General features: G+C 38.0%; 1 protein-coding gene across 2 annotated transcripts in view; it reads left to right on the forward strand.

Annotated features, from left to right (window-relative positions):
* The window catches only part of KITLG (KIT ligand), an 86,422-nt gene that overhangs the window by 19,991 nt on the left and 40,502 nt on the right, over positions 1 to 25,929 (forward strand). For both annotated transcript variants that reach the window (XM_033221116.1, XM_033221117.1), the window contains exon 2: positions 17,119 to 17,232. In XM_033221116.1, the coding sequence (XP_033077007.1) occupies positions 17,119 to 17,232 (114 nt within the window). The remainder of the gene's footprint in view (positions 1 to 17,118; positions 17,233 to 25,929) is intronic.

The following is a 25,929-nucleotide window of genomic DNA, read 5'->3' on the forward strand; positions in this document are numbered from 1 at the left end:
AGACAGAGCTCCCACATAAGAGCAGGGGACCAAAAGGGGCTTGCCCTTGCTGACTTGAATGCCTGGGCTTATATCCTGATCCTTGTCCCTCCTGCTGTGTTCTCAGGCAATAGATGATTGGCTGTTTCTTTACCTTCTGTTTTTGCCTAATTAGCATTTTAGTGAGCTCTCTGACTGGTCGGGTGTGGGCTAAGTTACAAGCCCCTTGTTTAAAGGTGGATGCAGTCACCTTCCCAGTTAGGCTTAGGGATTCTTAGTCGGCCTAGGAAATCCAGCTAGTCATGTCTCAGTAATTGAGCTGAGTCCTGAATGATGAGAACAACTTGCCATTGGCAAAGCCTGAAACAGAGAAAACTGACAGCAGACAAAGGACTTGAGGCAGGAATTACCTTCCAGGTATTTCAGGAACATAAAGGAAGCCAATGTGACTAGAGCATGGTGGGAAGATAAAGGTTACTAAGACGTAAATGTGGAGTTGGACAAGTCTGTTCTGAAGGTCTCTGTAGGCCTTGATTAGGAGTTCGAGTCTTACTGTAAATGTAATGGGAAGACATTGGGAGATTTTAACCAGGTAGTGACCATGTTTTATCTATTCCCAGAAGAAGATACTATTCTGAGTAATAAGTCTGAAAGCAAAGAAGGCTATTTAGAGGATCCCTATAATCTTCCTGTAAGTGTGTGCTAAGAGCTTAGCACAAGATAAAGTTGTACAAGATGAAATGGAGAGAAATGAGTTTTGAGATTTATTTTGCTGGTAGAAAATACGATCAGATGTGGAAATAGGGGACTGGGAAAAATCAAGGATGGTGCCCAGATTTTTGGCTTAAGCAACCATTCTTCAAGTTTGGGCATGGTGTTACTAGGGATGCTTGTTCTAGACAGCAATGATAATAGCCATAGCAAACATCTATAAGGGTGCATTATTTGACAGGTACTATACTAAATGCCTACTTACATAATTATATTTAATCTTCAGTAAACCTATAAAGTCAGTTCTGTTATTATGCCCATTTACAGATGAGGAAACTGAGGCCCAGAATGATAAAATAACTTTCCAAAGGCCATAAGGGTTCTGTCAAAGTAGAAATTACAATATGGGCAGTCTGATTCTAAAATTAATGTTTTCCAACCCCCTACTCTGTACCATTTACTTCTCTGTGCATGAGTAAACACACTGTTTTCTTTTTCTTTTTTGGGGGGTTGGGGGGGACAGAGTCTTGCTTTGTTACCCAGACTGGAGTGCAGTGGTGAGACCTTGGCTCACCGCACCCTCCGCCTCCCAGGTTCAAGCGATTTTCCTGCCTCAGCCCCCCAAGTAGCTGGGACTACAGGTGCGCACCACCATGCCCGCCTAGTTTTTGTATTTTTAGTAGAGACGGGGTTTCGCTATGTTGGCAAGGCTGGTCTTGAACTCCTAACCTCGTGATCCGCCTGCCTCGGCCTCCCAAAGTGCTGGGATTACAGGCGTGAGCCACGGCGCCCAGCCAACATGCTCTTTTCTAAAGCTGTTTTGGATATATTAGTGAAGTTAAAGTTGACTTTTGAAACTTTACTATTTAAGTTAACATTCATCGGTTGCCCAAACAATTTTTGCCTCACTTTTATACTAGGTGGAAAAGAGCCTGCCTGCTTGGAAGAGCGGATCCAAATCTAAGCTCAGGGACAGTTTCACAACCTCTTTATTTCACTTTCCGTGACTGATCTTTAATCTATGGGGATACAGAGCATAAATGAGATTTTCTACAATTATTATGTGCAATTAAAAAGAAAATACATTTTTAAAAAATGGATTGCACTGTGAATTATTGTATAGTAATTTACTGTTAGCTCAGCTTTTAGAATTCAGTGTTGAAGGGATTAATACAGATAAAATAACTGTAACATCAACTATGGTTTAACTGTAGCTAACTGAACTAGCCGTAGTTATTAGCTATAATTAACAAAATAATTATTAGAGCATGAATAGTCATATAATGATCTCCTAGATCTGCCAATTGAGTTGTGAGTGCTTTACATAACATTGTCTTATGTAATCTTTTCAAAACTGCAAAAACATGTTATCACAAGAAAACTGAGTCTCAAAGAGGTTACATAATTTGCTGTGGATTACAATTAAGTGACAGCACCAGGATTTGAATTCATGTCTTACTTGGATAACGTTCTTGTTTTAAATATCACCTTCATAAGCAGTGAACCTGCAATTGACATATATTGTTATCAGAAGAACAAGTCCTGGGCATGCTATTGAAGCTGCGGTTGTGGAGTGTTGTTACCAGAGAAACATGTCTCAGGCACGTCAATGAATCTGCAATTGAAGTTTATTGTTACCAGAGGAACTTGTCCCAGGCATGCCAACTGTAAATGCTTTGCTGTGTTTCAGCTGGTAGAATTGTATTAAACTCTCATGGATTGCCTATCAAAAATTGGTCTTTTTTAAAATTTAAAATAATCCTTATTTTACAACTTGAATTGTGAAATACTAATGGGAAATTTCTAAGAAAAGTTTTGACCACCCTTAGGAGAAATAAATGCTTAATTACTTGGCTTTTTCCCCTTGTTTTGCTTAGGATTTAATATTGGACAATATAATCCACTCTGCATGGTTGAAACCTGGAATACACTTCAAAGAGTATATTGAAGTGCATTTGGTGGTCTGTGGAATTTTTGGAAAGGCCAGAGGAGCATACTGCAAGCTGAGCTTCCAGAGAAATTCCCAGCACTCAGAACTTAAGTCCACTGCAGTCTGTAAATATGTTGCAGCCAGTGCAGAAAGCTGTTACTGCTGCTGACTGGAGGGTCTTGCTGCCTGCAGTACCAACTAAACCAACAAAATGCATGCCCAGGAGCCAGCCTGTCTTCTCAAGTATTTCCTTCCCATATCAGATCTTGCGGTCATGCCTAATTCACAGAACCAAAGTACCATCTACAATCCTGGCTAACTTAAAGGGCATCTGAGAAATGGAATTTTTAGCTTTCTAGCCATGATAGTTTAGAGGGATATGCTAGGAGAACATTGGAATGGCAATTGAAAGAGACAATCAACAGTATTCTCTGCACTCAATACACTTAACTTTTCTTATCTTTTTTTTTTTTTTTTTAAATTTCCATAGGTTATTGGGGAACAGGGAGTGTTTGGTTAAATGAGTAAGTTCTTTAGTGGTGGTTTGTGAGATTTTGTTGCACCCATCACCCAAGCAGTATACACTGCACCCAATTTGTCGTCTTTTATCCCTCTCTCCCTCAAGTTACTGTAAATCAAGAGCATGTAGTATGTAGCGCTTCAATCAAATACCACCTTGTATACCTTTTAAGACATTTCTGTTTTGTTTTCTTTAACCAATATAGCACTCATGAACTATCTAAAATATTATATCTCAGACTTTATAGGGTACATAATAATCACATAGAGAGCTTATTAAAAGATGTGCTTTCCTGAGATGCACCCTCAGAAATTTGGACTCCCTCTGACATTCAGGAATCTGCATTTTAAGTAAACACCCCAGATGATTACACTTTATTTAAACATAACACAGCTGACTCCCTTGGTTTCAGTTGGAACACCTTCAGTGAAAGAAGAAACATTTCAACAATTTATTCCATCCCACTAAAAAGGCAGTTGGTATGCCTGGCATGCATTGCATAATTCGGAAAGCTAGTTTGTGACCTTTGCCAATCAAGCTTGTCATCTGATGTGATGGAGAAAACGATCAAGACTGAATGTTCTTTGACCTCATGCCTCTAGTTCTACTCATTTTGATGATATTTGGAAGCAGTTAAAGTAGAGTATAAAGATTTAGTTTATTCTCATGTAGTAAAAGATCCAGGTTGGTGGTAAGGTGGGGGGGGGGGGGGCGAGAATTCACTGAAAATTTTCTGAGCTGCTTCCTCAGATTTTTATTTATTTATTTATATTTATTTTAATTAAAAGGTCCTGTGAGACTAAACTTGTCAGATTTTCTTTTTTTCTTTTTTTTTTTTTTTTGAGACGGAGTCTCGCTGTCACCCAGGCTGGAGTGCAGTGGCCCGATCTCAGCTCACTGTAAGCTCCGCCTCCCGGGTTCACGCCATTCTCCTGCCTCAGCCTCCCGAGTAGCTGGGACTACAGGCGCCCGCCACGTCGCCCAGCTAGTTTTTTGTATTTTTTAGTAGAGACGGGGTTTCACCGTGTTAGCCAGGATGGTCTCCATCTCCTGAACTCGTGATCCGCCCATCTCGGCCTCCCAAAGTGCTGGGATTACAGGCTTGAGCCACCATGCCCGGCCTCCTTTGTCAGATTTTCAGTAGCAGATGTGAAAATGCATAAGAGCAAATTTAACTGCATCCATAGTGGAAAAAAAAAACACGAAAAGGTCCCAGGAAATTCAGGCATTCAGTCGCAGATTGGGCACTTGGGATCAGATGGCAACTGAAGCCTATGCTCGTTTCACACCACTAAATGGTTTGGAGTTCAAGATATTTTAGAGATTTTAAAGAATTACAAGGCCGGGCGCGGTGGCTCAAGCCTGTAATCCCAGCACTTTGGGAGGCCGAGACGGGCGGATCGCGAGGTCAGGAGATCGAGACCATCCTGGCTAACACGGTGAAACCCCGTCTCTACTAAAAATACAAAAACTAGCCGGGCGAGATGGCGGGCGCCTGTAGTCCCAGCTACTCGGGAGGCTGAGGCAGGAGAATGGCGTAAACCCGGGAGGCGGAGCTTGCAGTGAGCTGAGATCTGGCCACTGCACTCCAGTCCGGGCGACAGAGCGAGACTCCGCCTCAAAAAAAAAAAAAAAAAAAAAAAAAAAAAAAAAAAAAGAATTACATAATTTTTGGTTTACATGGGATCTCACTTTCAGAAGCAAGTCACGTATTTGAAAGAGTATAAATTATGGTTTATGTTTCTGTAGTTGTTTTTGGAGAGCTACAACCCTCAGATTCTTGTATATTAGGGTAGTTCAATTTTAAGAGCAGCTAATTGGCATAAGAATGAATGGTGCCAGTGTCCATGGAGTGCTGAAGATGCAGCTTTCAGAACTTTCATGAATTTTTAAAATTATGTTTCCATACTTTGGCCGGTATTGGGGGAGGTCTGTTTGTCTTATTTCTTTGACAATATACACTTATTGCAAAGAGTTGGCAGTAGGTATATAAATCTAGCTAACTTAAAGGGCATCTGAGAAATGGAGTTTTTAGCTTTCTAGACATGATAGTTGAGAATTAAACTAGTACCCATCAGTTTTCTAGACTAGCTCAGTCTGTTACACATCATTATCCTCATAGAAATTAGAATTAGTCATTAGCTCAGATCTCCTTAAAATTCAGTGGATTATACTGTGTAGGGGATTTTTTTCCTCTGCTTTGTATAACTGCTAAAGAGCTTTATTTATGAACAGCTAATGATCTACTTTTTAAACCATTGTTACTAATTGAATAGTCTATACTGCTGTCACAAATGCTTACTCTATTATGTATATCTTTATTAAAATTAATAACAGTAAAAACCTGAATGCTCAGGCCCTATATTCTTGCCTGAGGTATCAGTCTTTTATCAGGGGTTTTTACACAGGGTCAAAACTTCTGACCTCACCTGGCTTTGTTAACCTCAGGTGAGTTGTTCCCTATTCCTAGGCCATTTAAAAAAGAGAAATGCTGAGTTGATTATTTTAGTCCCACTCTTTCAGGGCTGTCTGTTCCCTTCTACCAAGACAGAAGTGAACTTTCTGGCCCTTTCTGTGATCACTCACTCTCTTCTTTCTTTTTTGGCAAACTGTAGTAATATACCTTTGAAATTCCCTCATATTCATTCAGTCTTGTAGTCCATCCACTGAGGCTGACTTTTAGTTCCATCAGCTCAATGGCAACTGCCCTCATTAAGGTCAGCTCTATTAAGTACTCTTTAGTAAACATCATATTGACACCTTTTAGTGCTTGTTTTATTCATTTCCCTCTCCCTTTGTTTTTTTTTTTTTTTTTTCCCCATTGGCTGCAGTACCCTCACAATCAACTGATTTCCCTCTCATGTATTTGGCTTTGCATTCTCTCATCTCCTACACAGATAGTTCACGATAGAATGTCCTCCTTGTATGGTAGTATTCTCTAAGGTTTGTGGTGATAAACTCCCAGACTCCTGCTGCCTCTTCTCTTCCTACATATCTGGATCAGCAAATAGCATCACTTTTTACACATTCACCCAAACTGGAACCTGGAAGTCATTTGTGCCTCTTCCGTTTGTGACCCTACCCTCTTTTCATTAGTCACCAGGATCTTCCATTCTACTTCCATATCCTGTTGAACATGTTCATTTTTCTCCATTCTCAATGCCACTGCCCTAGTTACGGCCCTCATCATCTCGACTTTGGATTACTTCAGTGACCTCCTAATGGGCCTCATGCCCCCAGGCTTGTTGCCCTCCCTCCTCCAGTCCATCCTTCATTCTGATGCCTGATAAACCTTTTAACAATAAATCAGATCTTGACACTCCCTTGCTTAAAATCATTCTGGGTCTCCCCAGTGCTTTTAAAATGAAAACTAAATCAATTAGCAAAATTAGGAGGGCCTCTATATCTCTCTCTGTAGCCTTGTATTTTTTTTTTTTCTTATTCTCATTTTCCAATGGAGTAAAAAGTCACAGAATTCTAAGAACATGCCTTGTTTCCACACTTCTGTGGGCACCTGCTACTGCCTCTGTCAGGGGTCTTCTCCCTCACTGTCTTTGAGTTGGCTGCCCCTGATCACCTTTGGAGAAGCTTCTCCCCCCAGAAACTATCTCTCAGCCCCTCCCTCAAATGTTCCCCTCCCCAAGTCAGGTTTAGCTGTACTTGGGGCAGGGGACGGTTGAGGGAGGGGCTGGGCCTTTTCTCTCTGATGCCCACCTCTGTACTGTTCTCCAGTAACTTCAGCTTCCTGAGGCCAATGACCATAGTCTTTCTGTCTTAAGCTTATGTATTTATTAGATACTCTGGACATGTCTGTTGAATGAATAAGTGGCTCCTGGGATAATGTTACTAGAAGTCTGAAAGCACCCAATTTTGTTTTTATAAGAAGAAACAACTTATCGCTTTATTTTTTGGGTTTCTCCCCTCCCTCTAGCTATGTAAATTTTTGTTTAAGCTATAGATAAGTGTAAGTTGATTTACCTGCTGACTTTATTCAACCTAGTAATAACTTGACATGTAGTTTCAGTTTGAAACTGGTTGAGTTAAAGAGACCTATATGCCTTCTGCAATATGACCCTTTTAAATAAAATTTAGTTGTTCATTAAATATAAATGAAGTCAGTTTTATTATCTAACCGGCCCAGTATTTTTCTTTCCAGCATAGCTAGTGTAGGTTTTGGTTTATATCCAGTCCAGCAATTTCCTAGCAAAGTGGCCATGAGGAAGTTACCTAATCTCTCCAAATTGTGTTTTGCTCACCTGCAGAATAGGGTAATAATATCTACCTGGTTGATGGGAGGATTATAGGAAATAATATCTGCAAACTGCTTGTCCTATATGCAGCCCTTAGGAGTCCATATATTTTGAGTTATTTCCCCTTTAAGTGGCATTTACATATAGAACAAGAACTGATTATTAAAGGGTGAATTTCCCCAAATTTTTCTTATATATTGAGTACCTTGAAATCTTTAAATTCCCTTATTACATTAAATTGCCTTATTATATTATGTCATCTGCCTTTTTATATTAAGCAATTTCTTTCTAGGATGTTCAGTTTTTTGTTATAAGAGCATATTCATTACATATTTTAATGATCACCCATATTTTAAAACATTTTTAGTTTACTTCTTCACAAAAGGATTTTTGTGGAGGGAAGTTAGAAGAGTATCTTTACAAGATTTTGGCACCCACCAATTTGGTTCCAAGTTGGTCTGAGTTTCAATTAGTTACTCTGGTAACATCTGCTTCATTGATAGTAGTTAAGTTTCAAAAACTAAAAAATCTACTAAATGTTTCATTTGTCCCTTTGAGATTACTGAGCAATGCTTAGAGAAGAATTTCAGTCAATGTAAGATGATTAGGTATTTTCCTTATAATATTTAATGATAAATCTTTAAGCAATTAAAAGGATCTGAAAAAAGAAGTCATGTAGAACTGAATGGTTATTCACCAAATGAGGATCCTGTTGTTAGTTTACATAGATTATTTTTGGAAGATATGGTTCATATGAGTTAAGAAGACCTGAACTCAGGACTAATTACCATACCTGTATCTTGGTAACTGGCTTTCCTGTCTTTGGGTAGTTGAGCCAATTGGCTCTCTTCCAAAATACATTTGGGCTACAAGGGAACTGCCTGCTTCAATAGCTGGTATGCAAGATTAAAGAGAAGATGAATGTTGTTTTTGGCAGCAGCTGCTGTTTTGTTCAGAGCAGCTCTAATACCATTTCTTAGGTCTGTGCATAAAGAAAATGAGCTACACAAACACTTCACTCTCTTTTTGACTTTGTGAAGTCTGTAATGTGGACCCTGACAATGCATATTTTAAAATCACTTCTCATATTCATAGAGAAAGAAAGGCTTTTTTTCCTGTATTTTTTTTTTCCAAGTTTAGAAGATTGGTATCTTCTGGTTTCTTGAACAGCATATGTCCTCCTGATGTTCTTAGGCTGCATGCATTTTAATTTCTACTGAAGAAAAGGAATCTGCAGTGTGACATGTGTTGCAACACACGTTCAGATTAAGTCCATGGTTTCGTTTGGGGATTTTGTAGCTTCTTTTCCTGGCATATGGCTTTTTACTGTAAGGAAAACTCTGTGTTCAGGAGGGACTGGTTATTTGGTGAATAGCCCACTGGAGTCTGCTGATGTTTGTTCTCAATGAAAATGAAAATTGAGCAAGACCTTTGCCTTTGAGGTCTTCAGCTTCATCTTCTTGTAAATTCCTCCCACCCCAGACTTCTTTAAAGTGCTTTTCTAGTGCTATCTGCTACTGTTAAAACCTGCTCCCAGAAAAGGACCTGCCACATCTGTCATTGATGTTAACATAAATTTTAGTCAGTATTACTTCTCTCCACCAGAACTGTTTCTACTGCATGCCTTGGTTGTAACAGTGCACACAGATTTCTCATTATTTTTTTTCCTAATCATGTAAATAATTTGAAGGCAGCATTTAGCAAATGAAAGGATTATTGGAATTTTGTGTGTTGTGGGGGAATACACGGGGGACACTTTTGATGCCTGTTTCTAAAAAAAAACGAGAACTACCCACGACAATATGTGTCTATACAATGAAAGACTATCCAGAAATGAGAGGTTATCACACAATGAGCTTGACCTAGAGAGAAAAGTTATACAATGATAAAACAAAGTAGCCAAAGAAAAATGTCATATACAGCTGCAGAGAATGTTAACAGGAAAAAAAAAAAAAAAACACAGATGATTACCCAAACTGAAAAGATACATTTTAGAGCAGAAGTCCCAAACACAGGGACATTTTGCTTCAGGAGTATATCTCATTAGGGTGTGTATGAGCGTGTGTGCACACCCACACATTTAGGTACACTATCCCCTCAGAGTTTCCAGAAATTGGAATAAGAGGAAGAGAAAACAAAGATAAATATTTTGTTGATATATTAGAACACCTCATTTAATTGGAAGTCAATTGTCTGGTAACTGAAGCTACTCTAAACACAGTTCAGAACTAAGAAATAAATGAAAAAGGTGTGTGAACTCAGTCAATGTGAAAATATTCATGTTCTAAAGGTCATACTCTTTGTTCATGGGAGGTTTACTCTATACAGTCTTTTCTCAGAAAGTTTTACTCAAACATTTTTGAAGTACTTGTTTCCTGGTTTCCTGGCCAATGCAAAGCCCATAAACCACACAACAAATAATTGCATAGCATCCGCAGTTTGAATAGTTTCTCATTTGATTCTTACTACTAGTTCATGAAATGGTAAGACAAAAATTATTTTTACTCTCATTTTATAGGCTGATAAATGGATACTCAGGGGGATTAGCTGACTTGTTTGAAGTCACATGGGAAGGGACCGAGAGGTTTTCTGGATCCATGTTCTGCCCATGGTTTCCAAAAGTGTTTTTTGTTTTGTTTTGTTTTGGTTTTTTTTCCTAATTTCTTCTTGGTCCTTGGAAACCTTTGTTTAAACAGAATCTTTCTAAGAGACATGAACAAATTAAAAAAAAAAAGGCTGAGGTGCTCTGCTTAAAATAAAGGGTGGGGGCCAAGAATTCTGACAGAGGCAGTTCACTTTCCTCATCTGGAATAGCTTGACCATCGCTACACTACACCATTCATTCATTCATTCATTCATTCCAAAAGTATTTCAATTGAGCTGTGTTTTATTTTTCTGTTTCTACTGTAATAAATTACCACAAATTTACAAATTTAGTGACTGACTGGGTGTAGTGGCTCATGCCTGTAATCCCAACACTTTGGGAGGCTAAAGCAGGTGGATTACCTGAGCTCAGGAGTTCAAGACCAGCCTGGCCAACATGGTGAAACTCCGTCTCTACCAAAAATACAAAAAAAAAAAAAAAAAAAAGGCCGGCTGTGGTGGCAGGCACCTGTAATCCCAGGAGAATCACTTGAACCTCGGAGGCAGAGGTTGCAGTGAACCAAGACCGCACCACTGCACTCCAGCCTGGGCAACAGAGAGAGACTCCATCAAAAAAAAAAAAAAAAAAATATATATATATATATATATATATATATATATATAATATATAAAATATTGTAATTTTGAAGATCAAGTGTTCAAAATAGGGCTCACTTAAATCAAAGTATCAGTTGGACTGTGTGTTGCTTTCCAAAGACTCTAGGGGAGAATCTATTTCTTTCTCTTTTCCAGCTTCTAGAAGCTTCCTACATTCCTTGACTCCTGGTCCCTTCTCTCTGTTTTCAGTATCAGCAAGGACGTGTTGAGTCCTTTTCATGTCACATTTACTTGACTGTTCTTCCATCATTGCACCTGTCTCTGAACAGAGCTGGAAAATAGTCTCCATTTTTAAGGACTGTGGGGATTAGATTGGACCCAGGGAATCTAGGATAGTCTCTTCATCTCTAGTTCTTAACGTAATCATGTCTGGAAAGTCCATTTTGCCATATGTGGTGATATATTCACAAGTTCCAAGAATTAGAACATGGACATCTTTGGGACCATTATACTTCCTGCTGTAAGCTCCCATATGGGACATGTGTTTTGCTCATCATCAAGAGTGCAGGAGACTGGAAATAGGCATGTTAGTGGTAAAAATATGTTGCAAGTAATGACATGAGAATTTGGGGGAAACAGGAAAACTAAGGAACAAACAAGTGAAACCTAAATGTTTAAAAGTTATGCAAACAAGTACAGTAATTTGGAACCTCTTGGAGAAGGGAAGTTACAACTACATAAGTGAGATACTTTGAAAATTTTCCTTTTATTTGAGGAACCTGAACCGTCAAAGAAAAGCAAAGTTTAATATTTCAATTCACTGTTTAAGAAATCAAAGTGTATGTACAATATTAGAAAGACTTCTGTGTAGAAAAATTAATACTGAAAAATTTATTTTTTATGTAAAGAAGTAATCTCTGCAGTTCAGCTCTCTCCTGAATATACTGGTGAAGGAAGTGTCATCACTGCTTCGCAAAAACCTCAGTATTTCTAACTTGATTATCCCCCTGTCCTAATGTTTAGCTATGCCAGAATGAATTCTTTAATTTTATGAAAGGTGGGTAGTTTAAATGGTAGCAAAGTATCTGCAAAATTAAATTACAATATGAATTTATTTATAATGGCTTTAAAATAAAGGGCTTTAAGAAATATAGGTTTTTCAGAGATATTTGAATGTTTATAAGCCAACATAGGTTTAATTTTAGCATTTACTCAGTAGATTTTTATAAAATGAACAAAACCGTATCTTTGTAAGCTATTTGAATTTAACTGATGCAAAAAAAAATATTGCCCTGATCAAATCATTCTTCAATTATTAAAGCAGTCTGTGTTGATATATTTTAGAAGCTATCAAATGACATATATTAAAAATTATGATGGTTTGAATAATGTAGAATATTCAGCTGTGGCATGGAATGTGGAACAGACTTGTCTCCATATGCTTGATATTTACAAAATTTTTAAAGTTTTAGAGATTTGTTATCACATCACAGTTCTCACAAATCATCTAACAGATTTGTGGGAGTTCTGGGACAGTGTAGAGGGGCTAAAAGGACGGGAGTTAGAATTGGACAGATCTGGGCTTACTGATTTCACCACTCAGAAGTCACCAAATCTCCCTGTACCTCAACTCCTTCATCTTTAAAATTAGGACATACGGAAGTTATTGTTTTTTCGTGATTAGATATCCAAGATGCTTGGTATATAGTAAATGTTCAGTAACTTTTAGCTCTATTCATGGAATTGTTCCCAAAACACCACCAGCATCTGCATTCACATTCCAGTACTCTGCCTGATAGAATTGAACTACTTATACTCCTATTTAAAGCCACACTTTCTACTTGAGAACTGAATCTCACCCCTTCTTTCCTGCTCAAGGCTATTGCCCAAGCAGTCCCCTCTCTTCTGACCTATATTGCCAATTGCTTCCTCCTATTGGATCATTCCCATAAGCATATACACATTCTGGTATTTCAACCTTCTTACAAAGAAAACTCTCTTCACCCCCAATTTCTTGCCAGCTACTTCCCCATCTTGGTTTTATTTATGTGTTTGTTTATCCAGTTGCTCTCCTTTGAAGGAAAACTTCAAAACAGATGTTCATACTCATTGTTTCTGGTTAGTCTTGTCTCTTGCTTTCTTACACCCACCATAGACTGGCTTTTTCCCGAACCACTTCAATAAAAGTGCTCTTGTTAATATCACCAGTGACCTTAATGTTGCCAAACCAGTAGTCAGTTCTCAATCCTTGTCTTACTCGACCTATAACCAGCATTTGACATAGTTTGACCTTATTTTCCTTAAAGTACTTTTTTAAAGTCTTGACTTTCTTCCATGATCTTTTTGCTTTGCTCTCTTGGACTCTTTTGTGGGTTCTAACTCTTCTGTCAGATCCCTTAAGGTTAGAACACCATAGCATGCTCAGTCCTTTGTTTTTTTTTTTTTTTTTTTTGTACTTTTACTCACTCCTTTGGTGAGCTCATCCACTCATTTGCTTAACATCCCATTTATATATGGAAGGCTATCATGTTTATATCTGCAGCCCAAGCTTCCCTCCTAAGTCCAGATTTAAATATCTTGACCTGGCATTATCACTAGAATATTTCAAAGACATCTTAAACTTAACATACTCAAAACTTAACTCCTGATCTGCCCCCCAAACCTTCTCTATCCCCAGTCTTCCCCATATCAGTTGATGGCAACACCATCTTTCCAGTTGTTCATACCAAAATTCTTAGTCATCTTTGACTCTCTCTCTCAAATCTTACTCTGTCAGGAAATTCTCATGGTTCAGCCTTAGGAAGATGTCCAGAATCTAACCACTTTCAGTCAATGTATTACTATAACCCTTTCTTGATTGTATTACAGCAACAACCTCCCAACTTGTCTGTTTCATTTTCTACCTGTTGTCACCCTAAAGTCTATTTTTATTATAGCAATCAGACTGATCTTATTTAATTAATTTATTTTTATTCTGAAGTATATTTATATCCCTTCTCTGCTCAGATTCTTGCAATGAATCCTATTTTATTCAATTAAGAGTCAATGTCTGGGCAATGGGCTTCAATAAGCCCTACATAAGCTGGCCTCTCCATTGTCTCTCTGACATCATCATCCTATACTGCTCCCTAATTTACTCTTGCTATGTCTTAAATAACAGATGTCTTAAATAGACCTTAGGACCTTGGCACCAGCTTTTCTCTCTGTATCTGTACTCTTCCCACAGATGTCTGCATGGACCACTGCCTTAGCTTTGTCCAATCTTTGGTGAAATGTTGTCTTCTTAATGAGACACTTGTCAATATTACCCTGTTAAAAATTCCAAGCTGTTTCCATACATACTGCAATCTTTGGAAAGAAAACAGTACAGTTAGTTCTGTGGCTCTTCTCTAGACTCAGAAATGCCTGGTGATTTGACCCTCCCTATAAGTCTTCTTTCAACAAGGACTCAAGAAACTTTTAGGTATTCATTTATACTTCCTCCAAGAGAACTCAGCTGAAGTTACTAGGTAGCAAGCACTGATGTGTGCTTTATTACAAGCATATATCATGCACTGATATGTATTAATATTTTATTGTTGAGACTGGTACTGGTGGGGATAGCTGCTCTAGAAAATGAATAGAAGTTCATCCCGTATCCCTAAAAAGCTTCTCAGCTAGCAAGGTATAAGGAGAAGGAATCACCTACCCAACATCACCTATCATTGCCACACATACCCTGAGTGTTCAGTGACTTTCTGATATTAGAGATGGCCTGGGAGTTGGCTCTGCTGGTACTGTATGTATTCTTTTATTACCTAATCTTTCTTTCCTTCTTTCCTTCTTTCCTTCCTTCCTTCCTTCCTTCCTTCCTCCTCCCTCCCTCCCTCCCTCCCTCCCTCCCTCTCTCTCTCTCTCTCTCTCTCTTTCTTTCTTTCTTTCTTTCTTTCTTCTTTTTTGAAATGGAGTCTAGCTTTTGTCACCAGGCTGGAGTGCAGCGGCATGATCTTCGCTCATTGTGACCTCTCCTCTGCCTCACGGGTTGAAACGATTCTGCTGCCTCAGCCTCCCCAGTAGCTGGGATTACAGGCGTGCACTGCCACACCTAGCTAATTTTTGTATTTTTAGTAGAGACGGGGATTCACCATGTTGGCCAAGCTGGTCTCGATGTCCTGACCTCGTGATCCACCCACCTCGGCCTCCTAAAGTGCTGGGATTATAGTCATGAGCCACCACAACCGGCTGACCTAACCTTTCTTAAAACTCAGTAGTACACATGGTGCTGAGCAAAGCCTCCTGTGACTCATGACTGTGATTGTCACTCTGAACCCAAGATCACCAGTAAGGCAGAGTAGACATTATGATTCCAATCCCCTTAACCTTGCTCTAATCTTTTTTTTTTTTTTCCACAGCTTTTGACACCTTTTGACATACTGTATAACCTAGTTACTTATGTTTGTTAACTAAGCCTTATGAGGGCAGGATTTTTTTGTTCATTATATAGGCCTAGCACCTAGAACAATGCCTGGTATACACCAGATACTCAATAAATACTTGTTAGATGAATGAGTGAACAAATGTTTCTTTAGTATTTATTCAAGGCCAGGAGTAAAGGATTGTGAAGACCAGTAACAGAATTTCTGCCGTTAAATTTATTTGAGCCAGGGATGTGATTATGGTCATTTCTGAGATTGGTCCATTACAGAGATATCTTAGAGAAAGTTCCCAAATCACATCAGGAAAGAGGGGCTTAGAGAAGTTTATTACCAGGGAGGTTATGTCTTAGGAATGACAATATAAAAGAAAGCTGAGTTTACTAAATTATATTTACACATGTGAAGGAAGACTGTGAGACTGTGTTATTAACGGAGCGTTTGTATGTAGGGGTTGTCTGTCCAAAAAGAAGAATCCTCAGACAGAAATAATTTTTACAACTTAGTCTTCACTGTGGTCCAAGAAAGATGATACTATGAAGAGTGTGACCCCACAGTGCTCAAAGTAGCCTTAAATTAAATTATGCAGGATTACTGCTAAAATAGACCATGGTGGTAAGGGAATAAAAGGATTTTTATTTTGAATACAAACCACTTTATCCATGTAATTAGCATTGTAGTTTTAGAAATTTTAGCAAATAATAATCATTATTTGTTCTAGTATAATATCTAGTTAGCATGCAGATATTAATTGAAAATAATAATGCATTTCCTTTTAAATATGGCTAGCTATATAATAGAGAAGATTTCTAGCCATGTGCATCTGGACTCTTGTGTAATTTAAAGATTTTACAGAAGAATGGTATCTCATAAAAGAATTCACACATATTTTAAGATGTCTTCACATCTGCATGGTTTTGTCATGTTGTTTATTTTTCCTGGAACGCTCATCTTTTTTTTTTTTTTTGTCAGCCCTTGCAAATCCTCCTTGTCCTCCTAAATCCGGCCACAGTCACATTTTCTCTCTCGCTTTTCTTGGCACTGTCTTCCTGCATCTGGTTCTCCCCCTTAAGGTTAATTGATTAATTGCTTCCTCCTCTGTGTTCCCAAAGTGTTTATCACAAGGTGTGGGTGTTACTTATTTACCTGCCTCTGAGTTTCAAGGGCATCTTCATCATCTTTGTTACCCTAGTGACTGGCCCTGTTCCTGTAGCATAATACATGTTCAATAAATGGTTATTGAATTTGAGCATCAGAATATATTGTTACCTTGACCACTGATTCACCCGGCAAATATTTATTAAGGGCTTTTTATACGCAAGATACTGTGTTATGTGTTGTGAAGATACTACAAAGATAAATCAGATGCACAAGTCCTTGAAACTCTATAGTGTAATAAGGAATAATAAGTCATGCATTAAAAGAACTATATGATAGAAAATGTTTTCAAGCCAATGTGTAGGTTATGTGTGTTTGAGAGAGAGAGAGAAGACAGATTACTTTCTGCTAGGGTTCAAGAATGCCTTCCTATTGGCTAAGGAAATATTTTCCTTAAGTGGCTAAAAAGCTGTGTTTCAAAATATTCTTTTGATGTCTCACAAATTAAGTGGAATTCTGTCTTAGGTCTAAAAATACACATCTCTGTCACTTTAACTTGGTGTACTATTGTAGATTATTGAATTAAAGCACTGCTCAGGGGTTATACTGCTACTTGCCAAGCGGTCTACATTTAAAGTAGAAATAAGATGTTTCTTTTGGTGCCATAAGGTATACATTTTATGCATTCTCTAGTTTTTAGAAGACACCCTAAGGGCTAAGTCTTTCACATGCTGTTACAAGTTTATTCCTAATTGCCATTGGGAAATTGGCTGAAGAAAGTTTTTGACAAAAGTTAACAATATTGTCATTGAGAGAATAATTCAAAATGGATTTTAGCTAAAAGCTTTTTAAAACTTTGGTGAGCATAGCTTGAATGTGTAATATTTAATTGCATTTAATATATATGTATATATGTTAGACCAGCCTTTTTGTGCATCAAAGCATTAGATGTTAAAAGTTTGAATGATTACATATTTTAACTGACGATCACCAAGCAATTTTTCTGTTTTCATTTAGACTTGGATTCTCACTTGCATTTATCTTCAACTGCTCCTATTTAATCCTCTCGTCAAAACTGAAGGGATCTGCAGGAATCGTGTGACTAATAATGTAAAAGACGTCACTAAATTGGTGAGTAAGGAATGCTTTAAAGTGCCGTGTAAAAAGAGCTGTGGCTCTTTTTCCTGTGCTTGTTGATCAAAGATTTAGATTTTTCTTGCCCCAAAGTACTGTTTTCCTAAGGTGGAGAAAGGAATCATTGGGTTACTATAAAGGGTTTATAGAAAGCAGGTAGTGAGATATTTAAGGTCATGGATAATTTGTTGGTAAAACTGGCTAGTTGCACACCACTGCTGTGACTGCTTCTTTGCTGGTCTTCTCGCCCTCCTTCATAGGCAGTGAAGGACCTTGGAGAGTTCGCTGTGTGCTGATGAGCTTGCCCTGGCTTGTTCCCCATAATCTCTCCAGTGGGTTCCCCAGCATGTTCTATTTCCCCTTCACATGTCTTCCTACTCTTCTCTAAAAAGCCTAACGAAAGGAAATCTGAAATGGCTATTCTCCCCATTCCATCAGTATGAAGACCCTGTCACGTGTCAGTGGGCGTTTGCTTCTTCCGGGAACATAGAGAGGTGATTCATTGCCCACATGCTGAAGGGACTCATCTCCCTGGTTTGTGACATTGAACTCTTCCCTCAGCGAAAGCCATTTGCATTGCTGCCCCTAAGTCACTGCCAGCTCCATGCTATGCTTTTCCAGGTGCTTTCTCTCAAGATCAAGCCACAGAGAGGGCATAACACATCTGGAATGCATCCTTCCCAACTCTCACGATCTAGGGGAGATCTTACATGCTTGTTTGAACCATGTATGATTTCAGGATGAACAAAGCTTGAGAGGCAATTTTTTTTAAATTCCTGGTTATTTAAATACTGACTGGAGAACCGAGGTGATGTGAGAATAGGTAAGAAATGAGGGTTGTGATGTAGAGAAAGGGATGAAAAGTTTATTTGTTGGGGTAATAGGATAAGGAGTAGAAGGGGCTCTATTTATCTTCCCTCTTCTTGATACATATTTTCCGGTGTGTGTGTTTTGTTTTGGGTTTATAATAGAACTTCAAAACAGAAGTTTAAGGCCACTGTTGAAGTCTTGCTAGCTTAGCCTCAATATAGAAGTAGAAACCTACAGACACAGTTTATACAAATGCCTTAGGACCTAGAGAGTTAAGGTTTAAAAGCATTCTCCCATATAGCAGCAGCAGATGTATCAGTATGTCTTACTTGAGGGAACTGTGAGCAAAGCCATGCAAGAGTTGCCTGGTATATACCCAGTTAGCTATTGTGTATAGGGTGGGGGTGAGGGGGGCGTATTTAAAAAAAAAAAAAAAAAAAAGTACTGTTTAAAAACAGATCATGATTTTTTCCTTGAGTTGCTTGTTAGTTTGTGACCCAAGAAACAACACTAAAAGGACAGTATGTGTTTAAAATTTAACTTTTGTGCATGACCTGGATTCTAGTCTAGACTTAACAGGTAATGGCTGTGTGACTTTAGTCAAGGCACTTGACCTCTTCCAGCCTCAGTTTCTTCATCTGTTAAATAGAGATAATATGTCAGAGCGATCTGAGGATAAATTGTAATAATGTAGCCTAAGCCCATAGTGAGCACAGTGCCTGGCACATAGTAGATATTTGGTAAGTCTTAGACACTGTTACTATTTTATGATTATGTGAACTTAGGGAAGAGGAACCATACCAAGTGCCTCAGTTCAGAGCTGAAATGAGTGTAGGGTAGCATTACTGGAAGTAGGATGGTAGTAAGCACGATGAGATCAGTTACTGCCTTAACTCCCATCTGACTACTTGTGACCATGCCTAAATTCATTTATCAATAAATTGTTCTCAGATTCTAGAAGCTATTGACAAGACCAAGCAGAATAATACAGAAAATGTTATGGTAAACTTGTGTGAGATGACCTAGTCTAGCAACCATGAATATAATCTTAGCTTTCTGTAAGGAAGATAAAATTTTTAGAGACAAGGTGAAGGAAAGAATAAGTCTACAAAGCAAGACAGACCTTTGAAGATGTAATGGTGCAAAACTACTTTTTAATGTATGTTATCTTAATACCCAATGGGCTCAGTCAGTTGTTGGCTAAATTATTCATCTGGGAATTTTAATGGTGATTCTTTAAGAGAAGGGTGGGGACAGCAAAGTAGAAGGTGTTCATTAAATGTTTGCTGCATGAGTGAAGAAGAAATGATGTGCTCCACGTTAATGAGCATCACAATCACCTGTCATGCTGATGAAAATTATGCCTGTATTCACAATAGCAAAGACTTGGAACCAACCCAAATGTCCATCAGTAATAGACTGGGTAAAGAAAATGTGGCCCATATACACGATGGAATACTATGCAGCCATAAAAAGGATGAGTTCATGTCCTTTGCAGGGACATGGATGAAGCTGGAAACAATTATTCTCAGCAAAATATCATAAGAACAGTAAACCAAGCACCACGTGTTCTCACTCATAAGTGAGAATTGAACAATGAGAACACATGGACACAGGGCGGGAAACATCACACACTGGGACCTGTTGGGGAGTGGGGTGCTGGTGGAGGGGTAGCGTTAGGAGAAATACCTAATGTAAATCATGAGTTGATGGGTGCAGCAAACCAACCCGGCATGTGTATACCTACGTGTTGTTAACAAACCTGCACGTTGTGCACATGTACCCTAGACCTTAAAGTATAATAATAATTTAAAAATTGCAAGTGCCTGGACCTACAGTAAGAAACTGCTTTGATAAGTCTGAGAAAGGGATCCAAGCATCTATGTTTTTAACAAATTTCTGAAAGGAGGCTTAAGAGCAGTTGCTCTAGATGGTCTCTTCTGTCATTGTTTAGAAACGAAAATGTCTTGACTCTTATTTAATCTCAACTCCTATTATGACTAGTTATCTGTGTTGTATAGATTTATAAGGATGCCAGATTAATACAAATCTTCAAAATTTTAAAGTAGGTCATTACTTTAGAACCAGCAGATCACAGTCTCTCAGGGAGTTATTTAAGGTACAGCTCTAAGAGCATCACTATTCCGAATCTCAACTTGTGGAGATGGGGTGTAAGAACGCTAATGTTTCCAATGAGCATCTACATAAAAGTTATTTATGTAGAAGTATCAGGACTGCTTAGGCAATAATGCTTATAGTGTGTGTGTGTGTGTGTGTGTGTGTGTGTGTGTTAATGTTTGAAAAGAAGTGGAGTGTTCCTATCCTAACTTATTAATTTCATTTATTCAAGCAGCAACATGAGTGACTGTTGAGATTTATGGATGTAGATAATCACAGCCTTTCTCTAAAGAATGCTGGGGCAGAGCATCTTGATGGAAGTTGGGATTACTGGGTTGTTTTAATGCCAGCTCCACTATCACCTGGCTGTGTGGCCTTGGACAAATCACTGAATCTTTCTGGCATTCAATTTCCTAATTTTTCAAATGAGGAACATGGACATGATCAATAGGTCTTAATCTAGGACTGATAAACTTCAAATGCTTACACATGAAGCTCAGAATTGTGCTACCTTTGTATGCCTTATGTTCATTTCTCAGGAGAGTGTGTAGGTTTTATCATTTCTCAGATAAATCTATGGCCCCAAAGAAGATGAGAACTACTAAATCAGAGAAATTTGGAGGCTCTTTTCAGCTTTGAAATTATTTTATTCCATAATGATTTTTTTTTCAGGTTGCATCTCTTGGAATAATTCAATAATGACTCGACTAAAGGAGGTTATATAGGATGAGAGGATCTTGCTTTGCAGACATAACCTTGCTACATTTTATGTGAGGGAAAGGAAGTAGCCTGACAGTTGATTTTTGCCTCTGCTCACAGTTATTCCTTCAATGGAAATCATTCCTTTGCAACCTCTACCAGTTCCGTCTTTGCATTAGGTGGCAACTTGCACTGTGCCCACACACTTTAAGTTTATTTGCTTGAAGTGATTCTCATGTCACAGAAGCACATGATTTATGACTTTAATGTCAATTGTTTTAAATTTCTTCTTGAACACTTTATACTGCCCCTACAGTCCCCATGGTTTTCATTTGAAATGTTTCTGGCATGTTTACTAAGCATAATAGTTCATCTATTTACAGAACATTTTGCTTTGTTTCTAAAAAAAGTGTTGCAAGACTTGTTTTAAATGGTAAACTCAGACTTACCTAAAGAAAGGGTCAAGTATCTGGGAAGAGGATGAATCAAGTTTTCATAACTTGTATCTATGGGATAGTTAGGTTGCAGCTTTTAGTAGTTGTAATTGTTCATATAAGAAGGAAATTCAAATATTGAAAGAGTTCAAACTAGTTTTCTCTGTGTATTCTCCCTACTCTTTGTTTGTGATGATGTTGTTTCTTCATCTGAGGCAGTTTAACTCAATATGATTTTGCTGCTAAAGAGAAAAAACGTTTTTGTCTTTAACTTTCTATTGGGTAATGACTTGTCTTCCTCAAAACGTTTCTTAAGGTCCCGTCCCCATCTCGTAAAGGTGGAATTATTCTGTCTTTTCAAGGTCATTCCACAAATTAGTAAGATAGCATTAGAACAAAGGAACCTATTGTTTTCCTGGTCTTGTGGTAGGTACTTAATTCAAGTTGGCTATATTTATACATGATTCATGGAGATTAACATAATAAGAGATTATAAAAATATCCTTAGATAACACATTTTCACACTTTGAATAGACAGTCTTGATTAATTCTGATTATTTTTCTCTTCAAATATTATATTCCTCAAATAGAATTACTACTGCATTAAAGTGAAGAATTGGAGTCCCTGAATGTCCCCATTTCTGGAGGAATTCTAAACTTTTCTTCAAATGACCTATGTATATCATTAATAGTGAAGATTTCACATAATTTTGTTTGACCTGTGAAAAATAATAGTTTGAAAGATAGTTTTCAAATTTTATTTTATTAGGTTGCAATATTTAGCATTTTAATTTCTGCTCCTGTGGTCAGCAGAAAATTCTTTCTCTATTTAAAGCTAAAATTTAAGGACATTTTGTATTTTTTTAAAAAAGGACTATTGGAAATAATATTTATTAAAACTCTCTAGATAGATTGCTATATTATTAAGAGTATCAGTCTTATTGTTAGGAAAACACTGTTCTTCCTTTATAGAATAAATTACTTAGATAATGTGTCTTCTGCTCCTTGAATTTTTATGTTTATCTTTTGTGGAGATGTGGGTCCCTTTGTGTTGCCCAGGCTGTTCTCAAACTCCTGGTCTCAAGAGATCCTCCCACCTCTGCCTCCTGAAGTTCTGGGATTACAGGTGTCAGCCCCCATGCGCAGCCTGCTCCTTGGTTTTTTAAAACAATAGTTACAAGTACATAGACACCATGCAGAAACACTTTGCATGGATTGTCTCCTTTACTTTTCATAACCTTATGAGGTAACTGTTTTTAGGCCCAGTATATTGGTTAGAAAGCTGAGATCTAGTGGTATTTAGCAACCTGATCATTATCACTTGGGAAATAGTTGAGTAGAGGTTTGACCCCCTAACTACGTATCATTGCAGCACAGTAATGCAGTTCATAATTTATAATGCATTCCCAGTAGTTTCAGATGTAAATATCAACCACAATTAATGAATTATCATTGTAACCTACTGAATTTTATTTCCTGAATAGTAGTCACCTTATCTTACTGTGATTAGGAAGCTATCATATTATAGAAGCTCAGTTAGTACTACTTAACTGGAATCATCATCATAAGGTATGTCATCATATGGTAGGTCATCATCATAAGGTATGTCATCATCATGAGGTATTATACACTCCCTAAATATGATAGTTTATAATCTCTTCTATTTGAAAGGAAAAATGGTTATCTATCTTTATTTAGATATTCTTTACTGAGGAAAGATGATCTTGAAAAGCCTCCTAAAATTGTCATCTTAATTTTTTTTTTTTTTTTTTTTTGAGACAAAATGTCTGTCACTCAGTCTGGGGTACAATGGTCAGTCATGGCTCACTGGAGCCTCAAACTCCTGGGCTCAAGTGATCCTCCTGCCTCAGCCTCTGTAGTAGCTGGAACTCCCAAGTAGTTGCCACCATACCTGACTAATTTTTACAATTTTTTTCTTGAGAGGGACTCGCACTTTGTTGCCAAGTCTGGTCTCAAACTACTGGCTTTGAGCGATCCTCTCACCTTGGCTTCTTAAAGCAGTAGGATTATAGGCATGAACCACTGTGCCCTGCCAATTTTGTAAAATCACGAATTGAGTTACCATTTTTAAAAAGTCCAGTTACACTTGAAAACTATACAGGTGTGGTAATGCACCAGGTTGGTTAAATTTTTAGTCAATATTAGTGGTAGATAAATTTTTAGTAGAAACAAAAAAGCAAAAAGCTTTTTTGGGGGGTGTTATTTCTGAAGGCTGAACAACTAACATTATAGTAAGCTACTGTATATGAGTGAACAATGACATTTAGATAGAAGCGTAGAGCCTTTCTCCTCTATAGCCATGATTATTAAACAGTGCTAGGTCTGACAATCATGGACTCTTTCCCCAGAAGAGTTGACATATGCACAGCATTTTATAAAAGTGTCAAGGGAGTCATAGATCACTACTGGATTTTGATTTCTGCCTTGGACTTGGGAGAGACAGCTGAAACAAGTAAGGGTCTTGCAAAATGTCCAAGTGGCCACTGATCTCATGAGATTTAGGGACCTCGGTGACACGTGAACCATGAGATTCAAAGGTTTTTAGATCAGTGATCTAGAGAGGAAGTTAGGTGTTCTGACGTGGAGTTATTTTTCTTCTGAGTCCAAATACCTGCAGGGTGTGGTATGCAGCCCGTGCCAGTTTGGCTTGCAAAGACTTTTTCTTGGCCGAGTCTCCAGCATTTCCGAATACTGTTCTCCCGTGGATATTTTTCCAGTGTCACTGGACATGGTCAATCCTTAGGACATCCAAAGAAGACAGTAAATGGGGCCCACCAGCACAGTTAGCTCATCATCCAGTGACTTGTTTTTGCATTTTCTTATTTTACAAGCTGGCATAGTATTGACATCCTTGCACTCCAAACCAAAACTCATTACAATGAGTTAGCCTTTGGTAAAATTTTCCGTCAATTAATTTTTTTTTTTTTTCCATGAATTTCTCTTAGTAGAACAGATTTGTTTTTAAAAATATGTAGCCTTGGTTACTTATCCATTTAACCCTACCAACAGGGAATACTTCCCTGGACTCTAGACCTGGCTCCTGCTTTTCTAGTTTCTAGTTTACATGTAAATATTTAATGTATATTCAGATTCCTAGTGGTCTTCTAATCTTTTGTCTGTCTCTGTTTTCTCTTTGCTCCAAACTGTCTTACCGTACTAATCTTTCTATTTTACTACCATATTCCTTTGCTGAAACATGTTCAGTGTTGCATCACCACTTACATAAGGAAGTCAAACCAGATTGAATTTATAGAAGTTATCTAGTTTGCCCTCTTTATTTTACAGGCAGGGAGTAGAACTTCCACAGAGATGATGCTATATGTCTAAGCAGAAGCGATTTGCTGTAGAGTTCTGGTGGTAGAACTGTTCCTACTGTACTTTACTACCTCCCATTTGACCTCCTTAGCTCAACATTTGGAGGGTCTCTATCAAATGCAGTTTTCCTGGAGTATCTCTTATCTCTTATCTGGTCTCACTAACACATTATGAGCTTTCCCATTTCTTTGCCTTTGCACAGGACCCTTCCTCTATCTAGAATGTCCCACTCCCTTGCATTTAGTATTCATAGAAATTCATACTCATTCACATACCATGCCTAACTAAGCACTTAGTATTTTACATGAGTTATTTAATCCTTATAAATCTGTCAGCTAGATTCTACATGATTCCCATGTGACACATGTGAAAATTTAGGTTAAAGTAGATGAAGTGACTTGCCTAAGACTTTTGAGTTAGCAGGTTGCAGCACCAGGATCCAACCTGAGTGGTCTGTCTCCAGAACCTGTGCTATTAATCCACACATTAAATTCACTGCCTCTAAGGAATATTTTCCAAGTTCCAGGCCATAGGCTCGCTCTGTGATATATATAAGAGAAGCAGAATTTATTGCATGGTTAGCTGTGCTTTCTGGAAGGTGAATCAGTATACTACAGTGTTGAATATTTCCTCCCCAAAATGCTTGGGACCAAAAGTGTTTCAGATTTCATATTTTTTTTCAGATTTTAGAATATTTGTGGTTTTTTCTTTTTAATATACTTTCAACTATTATTTTTGATGCAGGGGCTACATTTGAAGGTTTATGACTTGGGTATATTGTGTGATGTGGAGGTTTGGGGTATGATTGATCTCATCACCTGGGTAGCGAGCATGGTACCTAATAGGTAGTTTTTTTAACACTGTCTTCCTTCTTCCTGTCTAGTTGTCCCTGGTATCTATTGTTGCTATCTTTATTTCCATGAGTATGCAGTGTTGAGTTCCCACTTCTAAGTAAGAGCATGCAATATTTGGTTTTCCATTCGTGTGTTAATTCACTAACAATGATGGCCTCCAGCTGCATCCATATTCCTGCGAACGACATGATTTTATTCTTTTTCTGTGTCTGCATAGTATTCCATGGTGTATATGTATCACTTTGTCTTTATTCAGTTCATGATAGGCACATAGGTTGATTCCATGACTTTCTATTGTGAATAGTACTGTGATGAACATACAAATGCATGGGTTTATTTGGTAGAAGGACTTCTTTTGGATATACACCTAGCAATGGGATTGCTGGGTTGAATGGTAGTTCTGAGTTCTTTGAGAAATCCCCCAACTTCTTTCCGAAGAGTCT

Source organism: Trachypithecus francoisi, unplaced genomic scaffold (genome assembly GCF_009764315.1).
Source record: "Trachypithecus francoisi isolate TF-2019V2 unplaced genomic scaffold, Tfra_2.0 Lachesis_group11, whole genome shotgun sequence".
NCBI classification, from domain to species: Eukaryota; Metazoa; Chordata; class Mammalia; order Primates; family Cercopithecidae; genus Trachypithecus; species Trachypithecus francoisi.